Genomic DNA, 22,293 nt, shown 5'->3' with positions numbered 1-22,293 from the left:
CTGAAACAAGTCCGATAACTCTCTGCCAGCATAACTCCTCTTAACTCTCCAAACACAAAATCACATAATAATCCTCAGAGTGACGTGTGCAAGCTGTACTGGCATTGCATAACAAGACGACGATGACTATTTTACATCTCATGCACCAGCATAGTCATAGATATGTGTTATGCCAGTTCCTCTGTGTAAACCCACACTGTGCCACTTTATTCCGCGCCCTCCTGCCCGTCCTCCTCCTGCCCTGCCCTGCCCTGCGCTGTGCCCTCACCTGTAGGCCATGCCAGTCTGGCACGCCACCGTGTCCTCCCTGGACAGGCCGCAGAGCTTCAGGTACCAGTTGGTCTCGATCTCCCTGACGAGGGCGGCCTTGCGGGCGCGCTGGAGCAGCGCCTGCTGGTGGAGGCTGTGGGCGCGGCTCTCGCGGCTGCAGTCCTGCGAGTTGCGGTGGGCGCGGAGCCCGCTGACCGAGGCCACCGAGTGCTTCCGGTGCCGGTTGGCCGGGTCCGGTCCGCCTCCGGCCGCGCCGCTGCTGCGCGCTGCCAGCATGGTCGACCCGAGATGTCCTCCGTCTCCTCAAACCAGCGTCATGGTCAGTCTCTCTGACCGTTTGATGGGTTTTGGGTGAACCTGCCCCGTAACTGTTTCCTAATATCAACTCTTTATTTCCCTCTCTACTTCCTGCTCTTCCTCTCTTGTCTCCTCCACTGGGTGGCTCTCTTATAACCTCCTCTCGTCCACGGGCTGAAACCAGATCCTCCAGGGCTCCTCTGCCTATCTGCTGGGCTGCAGTGGGACTGGGCAGGGCCAAGATGGGTTGCAGCAGCCTGCTGCATGGCTGCTGGCTGCTGGCTGTCGTCTGTTCCCTCCTGCTTTGGGAGGCAGACGCCCCACAGAGCTCACTGACTCGGGGATTAGCTCACCCTGGGAGGTGGCTGCAGGTGTTCCCCACAAATCCATCTCACACAGAGACCAGAACCAACTCGCGGGCCATGAGCAGAACACACACAGATACGCAGGTACGCAGAGAACAAAGAGCACAAACCATTTGACTTTATTTAAGTAAGAATGGATTTTGAACAAGAGCCTACTCCTACAGTATGTGTGGTCAGCTTAGTTATACTTGGCTGTGTATTAGCAGTACTGTGGAGTGCTATTTCCTATGTCATTAGACCTACAAGGTTTTACTGTGAAAGGAATACCCCGGCTCCTTAACACTCTGAGCTTTTAATAACACCACTTAGAGAGTGTTGTGCGCACACACACACACACACACACACACACACACACACACACACACACACACACACACACACAAACACACACATACCTTCAGGAAAACTATATTATCTATCTATAGAACTAAACTATTGAGGTTTAAATATACATTTACATATACAGTCACCTACTTAATTGTATGAATACCTCCTGCGCCAGTCTACTGCCTGGTATTATTGTTGTACTTTGGCGCATGCGCGCCCAGGCGCTCTTCCTGTGTGTATTCTCCCGCGAGTTCATTCCTTCAGTAAAGTTGTGCCGACTACCCACACTCTCTCGGCTGTGAGTTATTCCTAATTACTGGCGTGGTGGCAGCGCAAAGTTACCGAACCCAGCCTTTCAGCTTCAGTTTCTCCGACTCCGACGAACGTGTCAACGGCCGAGAAGGTAGTTTGAGTACACTTACGTGATGGCTAATATCAACCGCGCACCGAAACAGTGGTGTCTGACCAAGCACGAGACTCTGAACTCATTCGAAAACTGGAAACAAAACCTTCTATACACACTCTCACTGGATCCGGTGTTCGCTCCTTTCCTCATCGATGGCACAGCATGGGGTAAGAAGAGCCGTGATACCCCTCTCAGAGGATTTCAGGACGATGGTGAGGCAATTCCTGCAGCTCGCAGGCGGACTGCTCAACATAAAGTCCGCCAGTTAGAACTCATGCTAGGTCAAGTTGCTAATTATTGCCCTGTGATCTCCCGTAACACCATTGTCAAAAATTCCACGTCCATTGAGAGCATATGGCAAGCCATTCGTTTACATTACGGCTTCCAAACCACAGGGGCTCAGCTCATTGACTTTGTAGATATTCATTTAGAAGCTGATGAACGTGCTGAAGATTTATACCAGCGACTTATGGCCTTCACAGAGGATAGCCTCCTTAAAGCAGCTGGCTTAACCCATCATGGCGTTGCCCTAGCTGAGGATGAAGAGCTGTCCCCTTCCCTTGAAAATTTTGTAGTCATGACTTGGCTGCGTTTAATTCATGCTGATCTACCAAAACTTGTCAAGCAAAGATATGGCACTGAGCTGCGCACTCGCACATTGGCATCTATCAAACCAGAGATTTCCCAAGCACTTGATTCCCTACTCTCTGAAATCCGTACAGCCGACGATGCCAAAATTATGCGTGCAGCTGCCTCTAACCGCACATACAGTGGCACAGTACCCCGTCAGTTCCCCTTTGCTGCCCCTAAAATGCCAATGCGGCCAAGCCCGCGTGAAAAGTCATGCCCCCTGTGCACCCAAGCAGGCCGCCAAAATAATGCACACTTTCTCAGCTCATGCAAATATCTACCCGAACAAGACAGAAAATTCATGCTCAAAGCCAGACAGATTGTCTCTGTGCTCGATGAAGACCCCATGGACCCAGTCACATACCAGGAGTGCTCTGATGACGAGGCACTTCCTCCTATATGCCCTGAGCCAACTCAGTCCCATACTGCCCGTGCCGTCCAGGTCAGACAATCACCATATATCGATACCTTCCACAAACACCACCATGCACGCATTATCCTCGACACCGGCGCCACCTGCAACATGATCAGACTGTCTGCTGCGCACCGCCTCGGAGCTCACATGACCCCCAGCTCCCAGTCTGCCCACCAAGCCGATGGTTCCTCTCCCATGAAGGTTGTGGGCGAGACCCGCCTCACATTCAACCGGGGTGCCAATAAGTTCCACTTCGACGGCCTAGTTGTGGAAAATTTGGATGTGGACATACTCGCAGGCACTCCCTTCATGTCCTCAAATGACATTTCAGTGCGCCCTGCCAAGAGACTGATTACCCTAGCTAATGGCGCTGTGTTCCCCTACGGCTCCGCGAACACGGCTCTCACAGAGAACGCGGTTCGCCGCACCATCACATTGCGTGCCCCTCCCGTGTCGACCACAATATGGCCAGGTGAATTTCTTGAAATTCCCCTCCCACCTGACGCTCCAGCGGACACAGCCTACGCCATGGAGCCCCGCCTGGACACTCACACGGCCAAATGCGAGACCACACACAACTGGCCCCGCCCTGCAGTGGTATCCAGCGTCGCAGGAAGGATCCGGATCCCAAACTTGTCAGGTGAGCCGCATGTCCTGAGGCGCCACCAACATTTCTGCCAAGTGGACCCCCTCTCCACAGTCACTGTCCCGAGCCCCGCACCTGACACTCACACCACCGTGCCAATGGCCCGACACCTCCCAGTCCGACCTGCAACTGTTCAGCATTCCAAGGGCGTCCAAGTAGACCCAGACAACCTACTCCCTCCTGGCTTCAAGGATAGGTTTCACTCCTTGCTGGACCAATATGACGAGGTATTCAACCCTGCTATCTCTGGCTACAACGGCGCTGAGGGCCCATTCGAGGCCAAGGTGAATATGGGCCCAGTCGAGCCACCACAACGCAAAGGTCGCTTACCCCTGTACGGCAGGGACAAACTCACTGAGTTACAACAGAAATTTGACGAGCTAGAGCACCTGGGTGTATTCCATCGCCCTGAGGATGTAGGTGTTTCCGTGGAATATCTCAACCCCTCCTTCCTCATCAGAAAGCAGAGTGGTGGTTATCGCCTAGTGACCGCCTTCGCTGATGTCGGCCGCTACTCAAAGCCCCAACCATCCCTCATGCCCGATGTCGACAGCACCCTACGCCAAGTTGCCCAATGGAGACACCTCATAGCCACAGACTTGACGAACGCATTCTACCAAATACCACTGTCACGCGACTCCATGAAGTATTGTGGCGTGGTCACCCCCTTTCGCGGAGTTCGCGTCTATGCACGTTCGGCTATGGGCATGCCCGGTTCAGAGACTGCACTCGAGGAACTAATGTGCCGCGTGTTGGGTGATCTGCTACAGGCGGGCGTCGTGGCAAAGCTTGCCGATGACCTGTATTGCGGGGGCAACTCACCTGAGGAGCTGTTCGACAACTGGACCCGTGTCCTACATGCTCTGAGTCGATGCAACCTGCGCCTCTCCGCATCTAAGACGGTCATCAACCCACACTCCACTACCGTCCTTGGGTGGGTGTGGACCCAGGGCACACTTAGGCCTAGCCCCCACCGCGTGTCTACCCTGGCTGCATGTGAGCCGCCAAAATCAGTGGGAGGTATGAGATCGTTCATTGGAGCAGTCAAGGTAATGGCCCGCGTCATCAAACATTGCTCTGCCCTCCTTGCCCCCTTGGACGACGCCATAGCAGGGAAGACTTCGCAAGACAACATTGCGTGGACTGAAGAGTTGCACTGTGCCTTTAATAGAGTGAAAGAGTGCCTCTCCTCCAGTCGTTCGGTCATCCTACCACGCCCGGATGACCAACTGTGGATCGTCACTGATGGTGCTGTCAGGAGACCTGGCATTGCTGCCACACTATATGTGATGCGCAACGACAAGCTTGCTCTGGCTGGTTTCTTTAGTGCCAAGTTACGTGCCCACCAGCTAACATGGCTGCCCTGTGAGGTGGAGGCTCTCGCTATCGCAGCAGCCGTCAAACATTATGGCCCCTACATTATTCAGTCGACAACTAAGGCATGCCTCCTCACAGACAGCAAGCCGTGCGTTCAGGCCTACGAAAAACTATGCAGGGGCGAGTTTTCTGCTAGTCCCCGTGTCTCTACGTTCCTCTCCACGGCGTGCAGATTCCAAGTGTCAATACGGCATGTAGCTGGCGCAGCGATCCTTCCGTCCGACTTCGCTAGCCGTAACCCTCCTGACTGTACGGACATGGCATGCCAGGTGTGCACCTTTGTGCAGCGCACCCAGGATTCAGTCGTCAGACTGCTGTCCACTGATGACATTCTGGCAGGTCGTACGAGACTGCCGTTCACAAGCAGAACGGCGTGGCGATCCCTCCAGTCCGAATGCCCTGATTTACGCCGGACCCATGCCCATCTTACCCAGGGGACCCGACCATCTAGGAAAATGACGGACGTCAGGGATGTCAAAAGGTACCTCAGCGTGGCATCGATAGCTGGGGACGGCCTACTAATCGTAAAACGTGAAGAACCCCTCTCTCCGTGCCGGGAGTGCATCATTGTTCCCAGACAGGTCCTGGATGGCCTCGTGACTGCATTGCACTTACAGCTCAGCCACCCCACCGCCAACCAGCTAAGAAAAACACTTGACAGGTACTTCTTTGCCCTTGACCTTGATAAAGCCGTGCACCGGGCCACAGATGGCCGTCATCCGTGTGTGGCCCTCCGTCATACACCCCAAGTCGTCAACGAACAGTCGTCATCTGCGCCCCCGGCTACAGTAGGTGCCGCCTTTGCTGCTGATGTCATGAAACGTGCACGGCAACTGGTGCTGGTGGTACGAGAGTGTGTGACATCCTACACTGTCTCGATGCTGGTGGACGACGAAGGTAGCCAGACCCTGCGAGATGGACTCATCAGGCTTTGCATAGAACTACGGCCCCTCGACGGTCCATTCGCTGTCGTGCGGACCGACCCGGCCCCTGCTTTCAAGGCCCTGGCTTCTGACCCACTCCTCGCCCAGCATAGAATCTCACTGGAGCTGGGGCGGGCGAAGAACCTGAACAAGAACCCTGTCGCAGAAAAGGCCGTACGAGAGTTAGGTGAGGAATTGCTGCGACAGCAGCCTCGAGGCGGTCCCATATCGCCGAGGCTCCTGGCAGTGGCGACTGCCTGCCTCAATTCCAGACTGCGATCCCGTGGCCTGTCTGCCCGGGAGATGTGGACTCAGAGAGACCAGTTCACCTCCACCCAGCTGCCCCTTGCCGATGAAGAACTCATACGTACACAGCATGAAGAAAGGGTGAGGAACCATGCTCACAGCGAGAAGTCCAAGGCCCCTCGGGGTAAGACTCTATCCCCCTCGTTGCTTGAGGTGGGTGACCTTGTCTACCTCCACACTGACCGGAACAAGACATGCAGCCGTGACAGATACCTGGTCGTGTCTGTCGAAGGTCTCTGGTGTGGCCTGCGCAAGTTTGCAGGCTCGCAACTCAGGGACTTTACCTATCGGGTCAAGTTGACGGACTGCTACAAGGTCCCAGTCTCCACCCTGGACATCAACCGTCCCTCTGGGGATGACGACGCTTCTGAGGAGGACTGCCCTCCATTCCTGAAGGTGCCCCAGGTGGTACCTCCCCCAACACCTGCCATTCCCCTGGAGATCGCATCGGTACCTGCCGCTGCCGTGCCAGGCGACCCGCCAGAGGACCCGGAGTCCTCCTGCACTACCCCTGACGGCGCGAACTCCCCACCCCGGCGTGGCACCAGGCTGCGTCGCCAGCCATCCCATCTCAGTGACTATGTGCTGGACTAATGATGGACTCCTCACGTATCCTTTTTGCATAATGTCCTGTTGTGTGTTTATCACTGCAGTTATGTGTTCCACATTGTTGCTTATGCGTTCTGATGATATCTGTGTATTGCTAGATTGCTCTACTATGTTTTCCCTGTTTGGGGGGGTGGGTGTGGGGAAGAAAGGTGGTCACGCCAGTCTACTGCCTGGTATTATTGTTGTACTTTGGCGCATGCGCGCCCAGGCGCTCTTCCTGTGTGTATTCTCCCGCGAGTTCATTCCTTCAGTAAAGTTGTGCCGACTACCCACACTCTCTCGGCTGTGAGTTATTCCTAATTACTGGCGCTGAATGAATGAATTGAATGAATTGAATGAATTGAATGATTTTTTCTTGAATGAGTTGTGTCTTTATAGTGGTCACTACTGAGGTCCTTCGAACACTAGATAACAAGGTCAGAATGTCTGGACATCATTAAGGATCTGCAGCCTATAAGCCAAATATAACTGATCACATTATTCACACCTTTTAGTGCCTCTTTGGGATTAATTATGTTAATGTGTGATTGATGCTCTGCCAATGACCTTGTTGTTGTGTCTCTCCCTCCTCAACTATGTCCTCTTGTTAGGCGGAGGAGTGAACCAGGGCCCAGTTCATTACCACAACATGAGCTTCTTTGGCCTCAACTTTCCCCGCTGATGCTCTGCCCTAAAGCACGGCATTACTTATTTTTCACTTGAGTGCACAGCAGAGGAGCTTGCGAAATAGTTTTCACACACACGCACAGGCACGCACGGTCGCACGCACGCACACGCACACACACACACACACACACACACACACATACACACACCTCCCTCATTTTGAAGGTTACCAAAAAAGGACTGCTTCTTGATACATTCTTTCCATCACTACTGTCCGCTGGCTTGTATGCAAATCAATGCTAATCTCAGTCAAAGTGTAAATGAATTTGACAGTGTCCTCTAAGTTTGGCCAAGTTCAGACAGGCCTGTCTCCTTTACGCTAGGAGCCATGCCAAGATCCGCCCCAGAGGAACAAGATGAGAATGAACAGCATTGTTAGTCATACTAATGAGAAAGTGCCTGGAGATAGATAGAGGGAGGGCGGGTTGGGTCAGGGGTTGGGTTAGGAGGTGGGTTAGTTGGGTTAAAATGACATAAACGTTGAATACCTGGACACCTTTGGTTGAATTATGTAGATTATGTAAATTATCGGTCCAAAAAACACCCTGCCCTGTGGGTTAACCTCCAGAATGTGTAACAGTAACTATGCTGAATTATTGAGCTGGGTAATGACTATCTGATATGTGATGTTGGGGCAGCCACTGTAATTCATATGGGATTGCCTTATGCCTCAGGCCTGTGTGTGTGTGTGTGTGTGTGTGTGTGTGTGTGTGTGTGATGGAAAGAGGCTGAGCAGAGGGGAAGTGGAGAGGCAGACGCCGCCAGAAACTGACCCCTCCAACACAAACACACCCTCAGGCCGCGCAGCAGAGAGGGGAGCTCAAGTCCATGAGCGGTCAGTGTCGGTGCTCATGACACACACGCACAACTCCTGTCATTCTAGTCTCCAAGCACGGCTGGGTCACCACGACCCAACGGAGTCACATAATCCACAGGCTGCAGAGGACAAGGGGCTCTGGGACTACTGCACACATGAATACTGACCAGGAGAACGGCTGCAGCTGAGCGGACCTGGCCCTCATCTGGCCCATAGTCACCTGCCATGTTGCCATGGGGTAGCTGAGGTGTGCGTGACCGGTACGGAGTCAGCCGGAGGACACACTGAGCAGACAGACACTGTTGCCGTTTGATGGAAACCCTTTCAGGATATCACTACTTGGCGTTAATGTCCCCATGACCTCTTTGCCTGTCAATCACCACCCAGTCTCTCAAGCCAGTTCTGCACTGCTCTGAATATCTTAAATGGTGCTTAAGGGCAATTAAATCAGCAAGTCAAAACTAATCAAATTTGTATCAACATAACTGCCAAATACTGAGGTGTTATATGCTGAATTATAGCTGCATGAATTACTTAAGTTAAATTATGGATTGATTCCTGTTAACATTTGAAATGCCTCTAGTAATATTTGTAATTACAATACAATATGTACAAAATATTATGAATCCTCAATCTGAGACAAGAGAAACAAATATATTCTTTCCTCAGGCAGCTGGACAGATTGCATTTTGAGTGCTGAGAGCAAATCACATAAATTGAACAGCAGCAACACGGTGTTTCAAAACACACTTTTCCCCTCTGTTCATTGTAGCAGATAGATGCTGGGAAGAGTAGGACAGAGTCAGAGAAGGCAGAACAAGAATGAAGAGAGTGAGGCTTCCATAGAATCATAAAGACCATATAAGCATCTCATTTCCAGCTTCCTTATCAATCACAAGTGGCTTTTCTAGTCTGAGAATAGGGTGATAAACAGTATATTGATTCCTCTCCCCTTAAAGACAAAGACTACATGGAGAGTACATGGAAACAAATATTACTGTAAAGTGACAAAACTGGAAGATGATGAATAAAGTCAGACTGAAATACCGTATACGTACAGTCACAGTAGACATAGAAAAATCGAACTATTACTGTAAACGGGTTCACACGGAGAAGGACATTTTTTTCTATCCTGCTTCCCTGAAAATTCCCATGATCCATCACGATACAATCTATCTCCCATAATGGCTCAAATCCTGAGTACAACCTCTAGAAAGAAGTCTTTGGTAGTTTTTAATAACATGCAGCATGATAAGGAGAACATGGGGGATTTTTCTTCTGTGCAGACCACATGTAGGCTTTAAACAATATCATAAATCAAATGCGCACACAGGCACACACACACACACGCACGCACGCACACACACACACACACACACACACACACACACACACACACACACACACACACACACACACACACACACACACACACACACACACACACACACACACACACACACACACACAGGAAAAATATGTTTTTTTTTTACAGAATTGCATCTGTGAAGAGAGGTATGGGAGAATATACAGTGTGTGTATGTGTGTGTGTGTGTGTGTGTGTGCCTGTGTGCGCCTGTGTGTGTGTGTGTGTGTGTGTGTGTGTGTGTGTGTGTGTGTGTGTGTGTGTGTGTGTCTGTGTGTCTCTTTGTGTCTGTGTGTCTGTGAGTGTGACTGAAGACTGAAGACTGTCAGAGAGAAATGATTACAGTAAGAATGAATATCTTATAAGCCTTCAAACAGCACAGTGTCCATTTCCAGCGTGACATTCTACTACTGACTCCAGACCAGCGCGTGGATGAGATTTCCTCCATGGGCATGAGAGCCGCTCCGTGTTAACATGAGTCCCCTGGGTGACTCAGCTCCTAGTATCCTGTTCCCAAACAGACAACTACTATTACTCATGCTATTGTTAACAGGAGTGTTGTCTCTAAAGCACACGGGCCAGACAGCCACTGAGTGACCTGACGATCCACATAAACGAGTCCACTTTCTCATTTCTACTGATTCTCTCTGTGCGAGAGAAGTGGACAAGCACATTGTGTCTCCCCCTATGGCCTTATCTGTCAATACAGGAGATAAGATAGTCCTTCAAAAGGAAGATCAGAATCCCCCAAAACATGATCAGTAACTTTAGATAATGAGTTTTTCAGCACCACATAAAGTCAGTTACGCAGTAACTTATACAGCATGTGTCATGTTAGAGCAGTATTTCTTTCCTAAAGCCTTTACTCAAACAACCTGGTATGGCCTATAGAATATAACACTGAGAGAACTTAACAGATTCACAATATTTGTTTTGCTGTGCAACATTCATGACAGTCAATGTCCCATACATAACGCACACATACTGTATATAGCCTACACATATGCATGCTGACAGGTGACTTCACAGTTAGAGACAGATGGGTATCCATTACAAAGCACTTCTGTGATCTCTATTGCCACTCAAACAAAACAAACAAAAACAGTACCATCAGATATAGTCTGTGATTAGACTTTAACGTGTACGTAGACAGTCTGAGTTCCTGTAACAACAGCTCACAAGCATGGTGATATTTTTCCTTAAGGGTCATCAGTGCAGTCCCACCTGTACAGCATCTTGGTGTGTCTGGGATGGCGGTCGCCGTAACTTGCCACACCATGCGCCATTGCATTAGGCATCAGGTAGTATGTACAGATTAAGCTCTGAAATAGAAAACATGGTTTTAGGACTAAAGCACAAACAATTGTTTGCACATATTCTGAGTATCATATCAGAGTATAAAGCTGAGCATGAATGTTAAAGTCCCTGTCAACCTCAGATAATTCTAAATCTGGTTATGGTTATGGTTATGGTTATTTAGCGGACGCCTTTGTCCAAAGCGAATCTAATGAACAATTCACTTGCAAGGAGGCACAAACAGCTATATAGTTAAATTCATCGGCAATAATGATTATGTAGCCTACATGAAATAGTATATCCATATAAACTTCAAGACCTCGGGATCCTAGGGATTCTGTACTGCAAAAGCATTAAGTGAAGCACTAAACTGTGGATGCAAATAGATCTCCCTCGTGTTTCTGTCATTAGATCACACTTTTGTCATACAAACACTCTCTGTTCTGCTGGAGCCACAACTCTTTTGGGAAAAAAAATAAATATATACCTTCATATTTCTGTCGTAAAAACATTTACATTTCATTTACATTTCCACTCCACTACATAACAACTACGCAAGTAATATAACATGCAAAAGGCTGCAATACACTTCATACACTTTTCTCTGAGAGTATAACACTGAAATATGGCTTGAATTATTGCATCGCAAAGATTGCCTCTCACTGATATCTGCTGGCAGTACCAGCAGTGTTATTTTCGCCCATTTTGTTGCACACTGGATAAGATTCATATCCCGCACACCTATTTAAATGTTCCACCTTACAGATGTTTTAAACATCACCTGGCCTACGCAATGCCTGGCCTGTCCCACCAATGAGGTTGGCCAAATGTTAGCCAATCAAGATGCAGTATTTTTCATGTCATATCTTCAGGGATTCTGACATCCTCCAATTAAATTTGCCATTAAGTTAGTATGGACTATATGCTATATATCACTAGATCATCATTATCACTAGTCTATATGACTATATCATTTTGAAGTCATGAAACAAAATGAATTGATCATTTGACCACTTCATTTAAAACAAATAGCTTGCAATTGCACACTTTATAGAGGATTTGAGAGAGCTTAACTTATAGAGAACTGTTTTAACAACAATAATAATCATTATTCGAGAAATTTGCCTTAGGATGAAATGACATTAGCAAATGACAAGCAATTGGACAGAATGACGTTAGGACAGCACATACAGTAATTTCCTGCATATAAGCCACATTGTGTATAAGCCGCAGGACTGTGGTTTATGCAGGCTAAAAGAAACAAAACCATATTAACGCCATATTAACTGCCCCCCTGCATGTATAGACCTCATAGCTGAAGACTTTTTGTAAAATCAATGTAAGCCGCGGCTAATAGTCGGGAAATTAGGGTACTTTTGGTAGTGTCCAGGAGGGCTGGACCCCATGAATGCCAACAGCCCTGCACTGGACACATGGCTCATCCTGTATTTATAGCACTGCCACCGTGTGCATGCCACCACAGATGTCACACAGCGACCAACAGAAACACGGCAGTAAACTTTTACTGCCACTGTAGTGCTCTCTGCTGTCTGTTGAGTGACATGTCTACCTACAGTAGATTCATTCCAATCACATAGATAGATAGACAGTAACACAGACACACACACACACACACACACACACACACACACACACACATACGGAGACACAGACACAGACACAGACACGCGCGCACACACACACACACACACACACACACACACACACACCTGAAATCACTCCCTATCAGGTTGAAGTAAACATGATCCCTGGATCCCCGGAGGCCCAAAGCACTCCAGAGATGGCCCCCATTTGGACACGGACTCATCTCAGCTTTCAGCCCTTACCTTTCACGTCCTCACTGCTCCTCTGCTCACTGGCCTTCACTCTCCCGCTTACTCACTTCACTTCAGTCCCACTACCGGCACTGGTGATCTTGAACTTGTTTACACACAAACACACACACACTCACTCACACACACACGCGACAAGGTCCTCCTCCGGCATGCCAGGCCATCCCTCACGGAAGTGTGTTGTTACACTTCCAATTATAGAACAATATCATCCCGGCACAAGGCCTCTGAGGAGGCGCCAGACTCAGACGTAAACTCCTCCATACTCCACACGCGCCACTCCACAAGGAGCCGCGCCAACAGACAGCTGACACCGGGGCACACCAGGGGAATACATTTATGGTCACCGCTGCAGCTCTCAAGGACTGGCCAATGCAACGGGCTTCATGTGTCCCGAGGTACTGAATCTGAGATTTAAGCACATGTCTATGGGGCACAGTGTGTTGTGCAGCCAACCCATAATCATTGATCAGGTCAACTGTAGCTCATGGGAATAGTAATAATTTGGTAGACTATGTACTTGTCCTGATATATTTGTATTGAGGAGGTTTGCTTTTCATCAACCAGTTCCAGTAAGCTGTCTGTCACCCCTGTCCACAGACTTTCGCAAGTGTGTGGAAGTGGTGATAGGACGCCAAAATAGACAAGGGTAAACACTGAGTGTGGAGGTCAAGGGTCAAGTTCCTGTTACATCACAGAGAATCAGCATAATATCATCACCCTGGAGATCAGCTGTGCCACTAATATTAACTGTACCATTAACGATTAAGAAACAGAATAGAACACATTCTACTATATAATCATGTAATGAATAATGATGTAATTATGTAAACATTGACTAAACAAAGACACTGACGATAATTGACTGTAAAGTAGAATTTATTCAGAGAATTGCAGAAAAGTACACCATATCGTAACTCAAAACTAGATATTGACTCTAATGTAACAGCTGTTGAAGCGGTCACATGACTATGTATACAATATCAGCAACTTGAATCTGGTCATTAAATTTCATTCGCCTTCATGCATTAACTGATCAATAACGCAATAGAACTGATATAAATAATGACTCAATAAAGGAATTTAAATGGGAATTTATTGCAATCAAGTGAATTACTGATGATTTGAAAATGAGGGAGGACGGTATTCTTATGCATTATAAGCTATATAGTTAGGGGCTGAATGAACATCTATATTCCTACTGTTGGCTCAACATTTGCTTCACAGACTGTTGGGACTGTTACAGTACGAAGCCGTTGATTAAGCTCTGTTTCATCAAACTGCCACCAGTGTCCGGTGTGTGGTACCAAATCTAGACAGACCCCCAATGACATGGCTAAAGTGCGGAGCAGGCCGTGACCCGGCCCCATTGAGAGAGGAGGAATGAGGCACGTGGCGGTCAGTCATCAGTCGTCCACGCTGACGGTGGACACGGTGGTGGCGGTGGTGGTGGTGAGCGAGGCGGAGGTGCCCGTGTTGGAGGCGTCCATGCCCTTGACCCGCGGCCGCATCTGCTCCTGGGTGTTGCGCTCGGGCTTGACCAGCAGCACGTAGCACTTGGGCAGGAAGATGCAGGCCAGCAGGCCGAAGCTGGACGCCAGGATGGCGAAGATCTGCACGGCCACCATGAACTTGCCGCGCGTGCTCAGGTACGCCGGCACGAAGGAGATCCAGACGATGAAGAAGACGAGCATGCCGAAGGTGATGGACTTGGCCTCGCTGAAGTGGTCCTCCAGCTTGCGGGCGGTGAAGGCGAAGGCGAACGCCAGCAGCGCCAGCAGGATGTCGTAGGCGAAGATGCAGCTGATGAAGACCACGCTGCCCGGGTGGCACTCCAGGATGATCTTGATGTTCTGCGACGCCATGTTCTTGACGGGGTGCGGCGGCAGCAGGCACAGCCACACCGTGCACGCCACCGCCTGGACCAGGGTGCACAGCACCGCGATCGCCCGCTGGTGGGCAGGCCGGAGGGCGTCGGCGTCGCTCTTGGCCGCAGGAGGGGCGGGGGCCGGCGCGGTCTGGACGACGTCCGGGCTCTGCTCGGCACCGGCGGCGGCGGCGGCGGCGGCGGCGGCGGCTGCTTTCTTGGCGGCGGCCTTGGCGGCGGAGCGGAGCCGCTTGATGGCGCGGGCGCGGAGCATGAGGATGGCGGACTTGCCCGTGATGGAGGAGAGGCAGAGGGCGAAGCCCAGCGCCAGCGCCACCTGGCTGGTCATGCACGACCAGGGCCGCGGCTCGCCCAGGAAGACGATGGAGCACAGGAAGGTGACCACCAGCGAGAAGAGCAGGAGGAAGCTGAGCAGCGCGTCGTTCACCTGCGCCATGGGCGTGCTCAGGTGCGCCAGGAACACGCCGCCCACCGCCACGGTCACCAGCGCCCCGAACGCGGAGATGGCGATCAGCGTGATGCCCAGCGGCTCCCCGAAGTCCAGGAACTCGATGGTCTTCGCCACACAGGCGTCACGGTTGGCATTGGACCAGTAGTCCTCACTGCACTGGATACATGCTCGGGCATCTGCGCAGAAAGGCACAAGGACCAAAGTGAAAACACTTATAAGGGATTAGAGTGTCGGGTGCGGCTCATTATTTTGATGGTGGTTGTGGTGTGTGGTGAGGGGCGCGTCACATGATATGGTGTGGGCTATGTCTGTCTGAGGGAGTTCATTTGTGCTTAGCCACAGCTGCTGCACTGCATTGGGTGCATGACTTCATACAGCACACCATCCCAAAGTCACACATACATACAACAGGACTTTGACTACATACACACACACACACACACACACACACACACACACACACAAATACATATGAAGATTTACTTTTTCTATTTTGTTCCCTTTTGTTCAATTCATAGCCATTTTGTACTGTACTATAATCATTTGTTTTCATTTGTAAAGCACTTTGGATCAGCTTTTGTTGCGTTAAATGTGGTATATAAATAAATTGACTTGAGTTAACCATGTGAAGCCCTCCTGCTCCCCCGTTAGCAGCAGGGCAGACAGGATACAGCTGACATACTATAGACATACTATATCCATATGCTCAAATAATGAGCAAATGTACTATCTATTCATAGACACTGGCTCTGTGAGCATCCAAAACTATTCTATCCTCATCTTGCACATAGTGATGTTGATTATTACGAACATACTGATCATGACCACATATACATTTCTGAGCCTTTTTTGCGCTCTGATGAGCTTGTCCAGTCACCTGAGGTGTTACTGATTTCTCCATCTGCACAAGGGATGCAGTCAAAGCAGCAGACGGGCTCCCCCTGCCTGATGCCTTTCCTGGTGCCTGGTAGGCATATCTCACTGCACACAGAGCGCGGTATCTAGAAAACACCAGCAGAGGGCACCACAGGCCTAATGAGACTCATGAGTGTTTACATGGTCAAGTCTGCACTGCACTGTAATCTGACCAGACATATGATAGGCATAACAGCACCCAATTAAACATGGCCATTATGGACAATGGTAATGATGGACATTAAGTCCCCGCTGACCTCTAGGACGTCATTGTTCCAGATGATGGAGGCATTGTTTATGGTCATCCTGGACTGGGCTGGAGCTGTGCTGTTGTAGAACCCAACCTGGACGTACGAGAGCTCCCCCGCTGCACTCATCTGCCAGTTGATGATCTCATACATGCCGTCCACATCCCCGTCTTTGAACTCAAACCTCTCCTCAGTGTGCGGCACAACGAACTGTACGTTTTTCAGGTAGTACATCAACTTTAGAGGGAACAAATAAGCAGTTAGCATAACACACATGCAGCTTCACAACAAACCACATTAAAGTAAAAACACTTTGCTGTAGTGGCCAGGTTAAATGTATATGAGTATGTTGGAATGTATATCATCTGTATGTGTGCCAGTGTGCCTGTATTTATGGTTTGGGGGAAACTGTGTGTGGACTGAAGCGCATGTGCTTCTACTGCGCAACAGTGACCAACACTGACCAACACTGACCAACAGTCCAGCCACCCACCTGCCAAGGCTCGAAGCTGCCGATGTCTGCGCAGGTGCCGTTCTCAAAGGGCCCTTTCCCCGGCTCACAGTGCTCCAGGTTGTGCAGGGCGTGTGCTACCGTGTAGACGGCCTTGTAGACGCTGTAGGTGAGCCGCAGCTGGCCCACGTCCGTGTAGGTGTTGTTCAGCTGCTGCAGGGACTCCTTGCCCGAGCACAGGCCCTCGGGCACCACTCTGCCCACCGCCCGCGCCGCCGTGCTGTTGCCCGCCTCCAGCGCCGCCCGCGCCGCCCCGGCCTTGGCTTGGCGCAGGGCGCGGCCGTAGTCCAGCGTGCAGTTGAACGCCGTCTCCCAGAACTCCTCGGTGAGCGGGTGCTCGTACGGGTCGATGTCCAGCAGGTGGCGCCGCAGGCCGGGGAGGTCGGCGCGGCGGAGGCCGAAGCCCAGCGTGCCGCCCAAGACCTGCTGGATGCCCGGGTGGCGCGCCACGGCCGCCGAGGTGACCCAGGCCTCGCTGGCCAGCCACGTGCGGTCGGTGACGTTCTGCCGGAGCAGCTCGTCCAGCAGCGGGCTGAGGTCCACGTCCGAGGAGAAGACCACCACGATCTTGGCCGTGGAGTCCACGACGGACCGCACGATCCGCCGCATGTCCTCGGGCGTGCCCGCCTTGGGCAGCGTCTCGGAGAAGGAGATGCACACGCCCGCCTCCTCCACCTGCTCCTTGAACTCCTTGATGCCGTACTTGCCGTAGTCGTCGTCGGACGCGATGGTGCCCACCCACGTCCAGCCGAAGTGCAGCACCAGCCGGGCCATGGCCGTGGACTGGTGCACGTCGCTGGGGATGGTGCGCAGGAACGTGGGGAACTGGAACTGGCTCTCCAGCACGGAGCAGGACGACGAGTAACTCACCTGCAGACCAGCATCACCAAATACACACACACAATGTATTAAATGTTATGGAGTCCTACATCATGTGACTGTAATTCATTATCATTTCAGTGATGTTAGGAGTACTTTGATATTGTAATGTGAAATATCACTATACAAAGTTAATACACTGCTCTAGATGGTACAACACCCCAACGCAAAGTGTGATACGGCCAACAAATCGGAACAGTTTCATAGGTGTGAAAATAACATACGGTTAATGCACCCCTTACAAAACAGAACGCAGGGAATAGTGCGTGATATATAAATGATAAAGATATGATTCTGCTCTTCATGTCTTGTGTGAAAGAGGTCATGGGGTGCACCTGAGGGAAGTAGTAGAGGCCCAGGATGCGGGCGGTGGCGATGGAGAGGTCAGAGCCGCCGGCCCCCACTAGAGCGGCCAGCGGGGGTCCAGAGCCGCAGCGGTAGTTGGGCACGGCCTCGTCCTGCCCGGTGAGGTAGGTCAGGGTGCCCTCCACTGCTTTGGAGATGGTGAAGCACGAGTCGTAGATGACGTAGCCCAGGTCTGTCGCGGGCAGCAGGTCTGGACTACTGTTTATTTCCTTGATGGCAAACAGCATGGTCTGTGTCCAGCGGAAGGCACGGAAGTTAAATCTGAAGGGTTAAAGATTTCATTAAAATACAGACCATGTGACAAATGCAGGAATTCAAGTGCCATATCAAAACATGTCATCATTGTTCATTGCTTGATTCATTATTCAGTTATCTCTTATAGGAGTACTAATATTTATTACTACTATTTATTACTATTTATTACTACTATTTAATTGATTATTCCATCTGTGGTTGGCAATGGTAATAGCTCAGTGTATTTTGTCTGGTGTAATAGATCATTTCAGCCACGAGATGGCGCCAAATACACCCAAGTGAATGAAAAGTCTTGAAGGAAAAATCTGTGAAATCAATAGATTGGTCCTGGTTATTGTGATGCATAAATCGTGCCTGTCATTTGATTAGTCAGTGAGAGACGAAGATTTTAATTGGTTCTACGTCAGATGCGGTGGTCGGGCATGACCACTTGGTTCTTTAACATAATAGGGTACAGACAAGATGCAGCAATAGTTCCCCTAATTGTAATGGACATTGATATGAGACGCAAGACTATTATGTTTGAATGAGAACAGCCTAAAAACAAATTCATAAAGAGTAACTAACAAAGCACTGTCGAAATGACAACGAAACGTTTATTTTATTACTATAGGCTATTTTATAATAACTCTCAAACCAATGTCACTCAAAGACTTGCCTATTTTTTATAAGATGATGATATTCTTACCCTTCGCATCCAGTCGATACAGGTTCCGATGTGGTGTTGCTATCAGTTGAAGCAAGGCGCTGGTGAACGGAAAACATGCCGCCTATGACCACCTTCTTCTTTTCCACACTTTTGTAGCCATTCAAATTGAATTTGGCCTTCAATTTACAACTCGCCTGCGCGTCAGCCGTTGTGCAAAAATAAATAACTATTATAGCATAAACCAGAAACGTGCATTTAGTCTCATACCCCCTGAACTCCATGTCAGTGAGTAAGAAGTAAAGCCTACCCGTTGCGGATACAATAGAGCTTGCACTGATAATTGTTTTCACAGGTAGCGGCACCCTCATAATTTCCCAAGGGACTTTTGCTGTTGCATAAGTCAACCGCTATAAGGTGTGCACAGATTATTTGAAAAGGTAGCATGATTTATGTCAAGACTTTATGTTGGCTTTGGGTAACCTAAATGTGCAAAAATAATAATATTAATACAAAATCAAGACATGAAGTTCACATAAGGTGTTGAGGTCAGTTATTGCACAGTGAGACCACTGATGTAGACTAGGCCAACCAACTCCTCCACCACTAGCCTGCTACTGCAACTACTACTATTACTACTACTACTACTACTACTACTACTACAACTAATAATAATAATAATAATAATAATAATATCTTTTTGTGGTTTAATAGCTTTCTGTAGCCATATCAGTGTTGTAACACACAAGTTATGGGTACAACACAAAAGAGTTTTCTGGATAGCCAACACTCTGACATACAGGCCTTCCCGCCCAGCTTAACCTCATTTTCAAAACTGAAACAGACAGCCATAGGGGACTTGACCTATCAAACAATCCATAATTAACACATTCAAGAAACATTTGAGTGACTATCAAAACATAAAATGCTAGGGGCTCCAAATTAATTACATAGTGCATGCAATGACTTGTAAATAGACTCTGCTTGAAAGCCCACTTGTCATTAGGCAAGCTTTCCCCTGATGTGGGTAGCATGTTAATGGTCTCAATACAGTATCGCTGACATCCTGTGGGATGGAGTTGTTTAGACGCTGTGCTTGTCACTACTCGTCCTTCAGTGAGACGTGAGACTCACACCTGTGCCCTGACGTGTCAAGGGAGCGGGGAAGGCAGGGAGAGCTCGCCTGCAGCCAGGGTGCAGCTGTCACTTGTTTATGAGACACTGATGCTGGAGGGGAAAATACTTTTCATAACCTGAAAAGAGAATGATTTAATTCCGCAGAATTACAAAATATAGAGAAATACGTTGTGGACACAATCACATATTCTGGATAAACTGATGAATTAATGCACACTATAGCAAAAGCTTAGTTTCTATGTCTGCCTGTTGGGAATGTTAAGAGAACAGAGGAGAGGCTGTTTGATCCTAGAGGGGTGGTCTGAGGCCTGTGGTCATCCACAAGGAAACCATCTCACTCACCTTAGTCCTTACAGGTTTTTGATATTTATTTTATAGATCACTGACCAGGAGCACACGCTGATTCTGTTGTAGACATTTTGTCAGCAACTTAGAGTTTAAGTTTAATTTCAGCAACTTAGAGTTGATCAGAGGGTTATGGTAGCCTATTATCAGGTGATCTTTGAGATTTTAATCAGATCATACTGTATGACTATGCAAGCAACATTATATAACCCACGCATCTCACATGCCACACATTGAGTCACATTATTTATATAACATTATTTTTGAATGTCAAAATCATGAAATGTCACACGTGATTATGTAGTAAGCAAAAAAGTGAACAAAGCAATATGGTTTATAGTTTAGGCCTGTGAAATGGTTTTCCAACTGTCCTGAAGGAGTACCCATATACTGTACTGTATGTTGAGCACTTGCTGGCTGCTATTCGTTCACTCTTGTTTATTAAAAGACATACTATGTGACTCTCTAGCTTGTGAGGTCAATGTTACGTGGGGTCAAGTAATACAAGTAATACAATCTCCCAAATGACTTGAGAGACCTTGCATAGTCAATCACTTCAAAGGCTAGATGCACTGATTTGGAAGGACGTGAGGTCAATGATCAAGGTCACATGAAGTCCATGAAATACAGGGTTTGCGTGATATTGGCTGAATGGCTTGCCAGTTACTTACTACAAAGGCTAAATGCATTGATTACACACTCAAGGTTGTGGGGTCAAAGGTCAATGCCACGTCATCAAATGTCAAGATTCTGTTCACTGCAGGGCACTGGTGGTTAAAGCAGGCAGCAGAGGTCAAAACTAACTGAAATGCTTTGCTTTGAATTTGTTATGATTTAGCATAATGTTTACTGTACGTTTCGTGCTGTTTACTGTCTTACGTGTCATTTGTGGATGCCTGTAAGAAATCTCCCACATTGTGGGACAATAGAGTAAATACTGAATCTTAAATATTTTGTTGAGAAACTGTGAAAACTGAACTGTCAAGTCCTCACCTGGTCCAGTGTGATGATCTTTAACATGGCATGACTCCATAAGATCCAGTATCAGAAGTAAAGTTGGTGTAAAAACAGGCCTGGTTCACATTGCTTACCTCACATACATGAGATACGCTCCTTAACTGCTGACACAGTTGTGTGTGTGTGTGGTCATATTGCCAGCATTACCTCTGCTTCCTCCAGCTCTATCTTTTTTATATTAAGTTGGAATCACTGAGCCACTTACCGCTTGATTAAAATGTGAAAAATGCATGACAAAACTGTAGATGAGACATGGCTTGAGCTGCATCTGAAACATGTATGCCATGTTAATGCTCTAACCTGTTAACATGGATACTGAAATGACAGGCAGGTACCCTATATGTCGAAAAAAAAAGGGCAATTCTTACATTGTTACTTCCAGCATTAAGCAATCTTATTGTTGTAAACTATGGTGTCAATCAATAAGATAGAGATTAGTTCAAAGTCAATCCATTTTAACTCAAAGCAGAAAATAAATATTACACCATTTTCATTGACTGAGGTGCAGGGTAAGATCTAGACCTAGATCTACAGTTTGATATGTTCATTTCTTAAATATTGTATGTACCTGTGTCAAGTTGTGGACATGGGCTATGAAAAGGGTAACTCTTACATGGATGTTCAAATGTAAAATAAATAAAGATAATAGATAACAAAAAAGATGGATAATAAAATCAATGTTACTGAATGTCATTGACAGTTTCCACAGGCTCTTCCAATTTGACCCCAATAACATCACATTGTAATGATGTCTAAAGCCCACTAGTGGGCAGCATTGTATTATCCGTATGGATCACTAAGAGAGGATATCCTTTAATATCCTAAAGATTGAATCATTTTTCTGTGGATTACCAATGCACACATTTTGTGGGATGCAATATCAGTTTTGCTTGGCTAAAGAAATACACAACCACGTGCCACAGATTGTGCAACAAAATGGTTAACTGGAAATCACGCCAAGAACATTAGGGCTTGGGAGGAACGTGACCGACAAGCCCACAGCCTTATGACTGCATGTTAGCAGAAATCACATTAGCTGATTCTTCACGTTACACATGAATGACAT

General features: G+C 48.4%; 2 protein-coding genes across 2 annotated transcripts in view; both read right to left on the bottom strand.

Annotated features, from left to right (window-relative positions):
* The window catches only part of kcnab1a (potassium voltage-gated channel subfamily A regulatory beta subunit 1a), a 100,680-nt gene extending 87,927 nt beyond the window's left edge, over positions 1 to 12,753 (bottom strand). Inside the window, exons 1-2 of the mRNA XM_062552530.1 lie at positions 12,564 to 12,753; positions 10,645 to 10,742 (exon numbers count right to left, since the gene is read on the bottom strand). Coding sequence (XP_062408514.1) covers positions 10,645 to 10,718 — 74 coding nt within the window. The 5' untranslated portion in view covers positions 10,719 to 10,742; positions 12,564 to 12,753. The remainder of the gene's footprint in view (positions 1 to 10,644; positions 10,743 to 12,563) is intronic.
* Positions 12,754 to 13,975: 1,222 nt separating this feature from the next.
* Positions 13,976 to 21,230, bottom strand: LOC134100051 (vomeronasal type-2 receptor 1). The gene is made up of 8 exons (XM_062553098.1): positions 21,204 to 21,230; positions 18,771 to 18,925; positions 17,797 to 18,088; positions 16,565 to 17,452; positions 16,081 to 16,308; positions 15,786 to 15,909; positions 14,688 to 15,084; positions 13,976 to 14,561 (listed from the first exon to the last, which is right to left on the bottom strand). Exons 1-8 carry the CDS (start codon positions 21,228 to 21,230, stop codon positions 13,976 to 13,978), a joined length of 2,697 nt encoding a protein of 898 aa, XP_062409082.1.
* Between the last annotated feature and the right edge of the window lie 1,063 nt (positions 21,231 to 22,293).

Source organism: Sardina pilchardus, chromosome 13 (genome assembly GCF_963854185.1).
Source record: "Sardina pilchardus chromosome 13, fSarPil1.1, whole genome shotgun sequence".
Taxonomy (NCBI): Eukaryota; Metazoa; Chordata; class Actinopteri; order Clupeiformes; family Clupeidae; genus Sardina; species Sardina pilchardus.
Note: the sequence above shows the minus strand (reverse complement) of the source record. Positions and strands in the feature narration are given on the sequence as shown.

Bases quoted from the DNA above. Each gene is read 5' to 3' on its own strand.
- LOC134100051 (XM_062553098.1), bottom strand. From the start codon at position 21,230: ATGTTAAAGATCATCACACTGGACCAG. The intron at 18,926-21,203 runs GTGAGGACTTGA...GCTGACGCGCAG, and splicing joins AGATCATCACACTGGACCAG to GCGAGTTGTAAATTGAAGGC. The intron at 16,309-16,564 runs GTGGGTGGCTGG...TTCCCTCTAAAG, and splicing joins GCAGCTTCGAGCCTTGGCAG to TTGATGTACTACCTGAAAAA.